Raw genomic sequence first — 3,327 nt, forward strand, 5'->3', positions numbered from 1 at the left:
ACGAAAAATGAAGTTATTTATCTAACTTCAACCGTTCCCCTCTTCGGATCACCCGATCGGAAGTCAATTATCTGACTCACGAAAAATGAAGTTATTTATCTAACTTCAACCGTTCTCCTCTTCGTATCACCCCATCGGAAGTCAATTATTTGACTTACGAAAAATGACGTTATTTATCTAACTTCAACCGTTCCCCTCTTCGGATCACCCGATCGGAAGTCAAAATTATAAAATGGTGGATAAAACTATCTTTATTCAAAGGAAAGTGCCACTCATGGAACGGTTACATAAAAGTTAACTAAAATAAAATTTCAAATGGGAAATGTTCCATGTATTGGGAACAGCTTTGCCACTTAAGGTTTCCAATCGGTAGGCTCCGTTGTGCAAGCTTTCCTTTATTTTGAAGGGGCCTTCCCAATTGGCGGATAGTTTCCTATGTGCAGGGTCTTTCCTGGCCTTTCCCATTCGTCTCCATACCAAATCTCCCTCTACAAATTGCCTAGGCTTAACCTTGGTGTTGTAGCGTCGGGTAATGAGTCTCTTGTGAGCTTCGAGTTGAACAGCCGCCATATCCCGCCGCTCGGGGAGAATGTCGAGATTGCTTCTAAGGTGTCCATCATTTTCTTCCATGTTAGCAATATTTCTTCGTAATGTATTCTCTCCGACCTCGACCGGTAACATTGCATCCGATCCATAAGTAAGGTTAAATGGTGACTCTCCAGTGGCGCTATGCGGGGAGCATCGGTATCCCCAGAGTACTTGTTGCAACTCGTCCGCCCACGCTCCTTTGGCTTCTCCTAGCTTTTTCTTCAATTCTTGAATAATAACCTTATTCATAGCTTCGGCTTGACCGTTCGTTTGGGGATGTTCTACCGAGCTGGTTAGAGGTGTGATTCCTAACTCCTTATAGAAAGCCACCAATTTTTTGTCGATGAATTGCCGGCCGTTATCAGTAATAATGTATTTTGGCAAACCGAACCTACAGATTAGTCTCCAAACAAACTTTTGTACCTGAGATGCTGATATTTTAGCTAAGGGTTTAGCTTCCACCCACTTAGTAAAATAATCAACTGCCACTAGGAGGAACTTTAATTGGGAACGACCGGTTGGGAAAGGCCCCACTATATCCATTCCCCATTGAGTAAAAGGCCATGGTGATATTATGCCCGAAAGTGCCGTTGCTGGTCTATGAATGATATTCCCGTGCTTCTGACAGGCTAAACACTTAACGACAAAGGCCTGACAATCTTTTTCCATTGTCGGCCAATAGAATCCTGCCCTCAAAGCTCTGGCCCTTAACGACCGTCCGCCACCATGTCTATCACAAATCCCCTCATGCAATTCCCGCATAACATAATCAGATTCTTCCTTGGATAAACATTTTAACATTGGGGTGACATATCCCCTTCGGTACAGCTCTTCGCCGACAATAACATACCTCGCGATTTGTTTTGCTTCTTCTGCCCGAAGGGCTATCCCCTCCTCTTGCCGTCTTATCAGCAGAGTAATCTCTCTTCGCCAATCGTCTCGTTCGGCCATGCAGGATATATGTAAACAATCAACTGCAGGCTTGAAAATTACCTGCCTGACTAAGGATGACAACTGACCCTTTTCTTTCCCGGTCGTCAGCTTGGACAGCCTGTCGGCTCTGTGATTCTCACTTCTTGGTATATGTTGTACTGCTACTGAGTCAAAATACGACGCAAGCTGTTTAGCTTTATGGAAGTACATGAGTAGCTGATTGCCTTTGATCTGAAACGTGTCGTTCATGTGTCCCTCCACCAACTGAGAATCCGTCTTGCAGTGTAGTACTTTAACTCCTAAGTCGCGTGCCAATTCTAACCCTGCAATCAAGGCCTCATACTCAGCTTGATTGTTACTAACTTTAAATCGAAAGATTAAAGCTTGCTCGATGACGACTCCGTTCGGTCCCTCCAAAACTACACCAGCTCCTCCTCCTCGTTGGCCGGACGACCCGTCTACAGATAGAACCCATGACTGATGATCTGTGTCCGTTCCGAGTAGCTCGGCTGCAAAATCTGCCAGATGTTGCGCCTTCACCGAACCTCTTGGTTCGTACCTTAGTCCAAACTCAGAGAGTTCAATGGACCAACCGATCATCCTACCCGCCAGGTCAGGTTTGCGTAAAATCTTGGAGATAGGATAATCGGTGCGAACCACCACCTGGTTCCCCTGTAGGTATGGGCGAAGTCTTCTGGTGGCGATTATTAATGCCAGAACTACCTTTTCTAGTTGCTGGTATCTCGTTTCCGGCTCCTTTAACACCCTGCTAATAAAGTATACCAGTCGAAACTCTGGAGTTTCCTGGACTAGAGTTGCACTAACAGCCTCCTCCCCGACCGCCAGAAATAAATGCAAGTGATGACCGTAATCGGGGCGTCTCATGACCGGGGGATTAGTAAGTATATACTTTACCTCAGCAAATGCAGCCTCACACCGTTCGTTCCATTCACCCTGAGCCTGCTTTTTCATTATCTTCAGAATTGGTTGGATGCGGTCGGCCAATTTGGGTATGAACCTGGATAGGGACGTCAACCGGCCCACCAACCTCTGCACCTCCTTCAAGTTACTAGGGCTTCTCATTTCCAAAATGGCTCGACATTTTTCTGGATTTGCTTCAATACCATGCGTGGTTAGCATGAAACCCAAAAACTTGCCCGCTGCAACACCGAACGTGCACTTAAGAGGATTTAGTCTCATGCCGAACTTTCGCACCTGGTTGAGAACTTCTTCAAGGTCTCGAAGGTGCTCCTCCACCGACCGGCTCCTTACCACCATGTCATCAACATATACCTCCATACATTTTCCTATTTGGTTCTGGAACACCTTATCCATTAGCCTTTGATAAGTTGCCCCTGCGTTCTTCAGTCCGAACGGCATCACCTCATAGCAGTAATTTGACCGTTCTGTTATGAAAGCTGTTTTTTCTCGATCTGGCTGGTACATTGGGATCTGATTGTATCCCGAATAAGCATCCAAAAAACTCAAAATTTCATACCCTGAGACTCCATCCACCAATCCGTCTATGCTTGGGAGGGGGTACGTGTCTTTTGGACATGCTTTGTTTAGGTCGGTGAAGTCTGTGCACATCCTCCATTTCCCGTTCGGCTTTTTCACCATGACCACGTTAGACAACCACGTGGTATACTTCACTTCCCTTATAAAGCCTGCTTCCAACAATTTGGCTACCTCGTCGTCCACTGCTCTCCTTTTTTCGTTGCCTAGCCTCCGCTTCTTCTGTGCCACTGGCCGGGCGTTTCTTAGCAACGACAATTTGTGTGATATTATGTCAGGATGAATACCTGG

At 45.9% G+C, this 3,327-nt stretch overlaps 1 protein-coding gene across 1 annotated transcript; it reads right to left on the reverse strand.

The window, feature by feature from the left end:
• Positions 1-294: 294 nt before the first annotated feature.
• Positions 295-3,141, reverse strand: LOC106755497. Its single transcript, XM_014637668.1, has one exon. The coding sequence runs from the start codon at positions 3,139-3,141 to the stop codon at positions 295-297; it is 2,847 nt and encodes a 948-aa protein (XP_014493154.1).
• Positions 3,142-3,327: the final 186 nt, after the last annotated feature.

The sequence above is a fragment of the Vigna radiata genome, unplaced genomic scaffold (genome assembly GCF_000741045.1).
Source record: "Vigna radiata var. radiata cultivar VC1973A unplaced genomic scaffold, Vradiata_ver6 scaffold_1046, whole genome shotgun sequence".
NCBI classification, from domain to species: domain Eukaryota; kingdom Viridiplantae; phylum Streptophyta; class Magnoliopsida; order Fabales; family Fabaceae; genus Vigna; species Vigna radiata.

Coding starts and splice junctions, on each gene's coding strand:
- LOC106755497 (XM_014637668.1), bottom strand. CDS start 3,141: ATGGTGAAAAAGCCGAACGGGAAATGGAGGATGTGCACAGACTTCACC.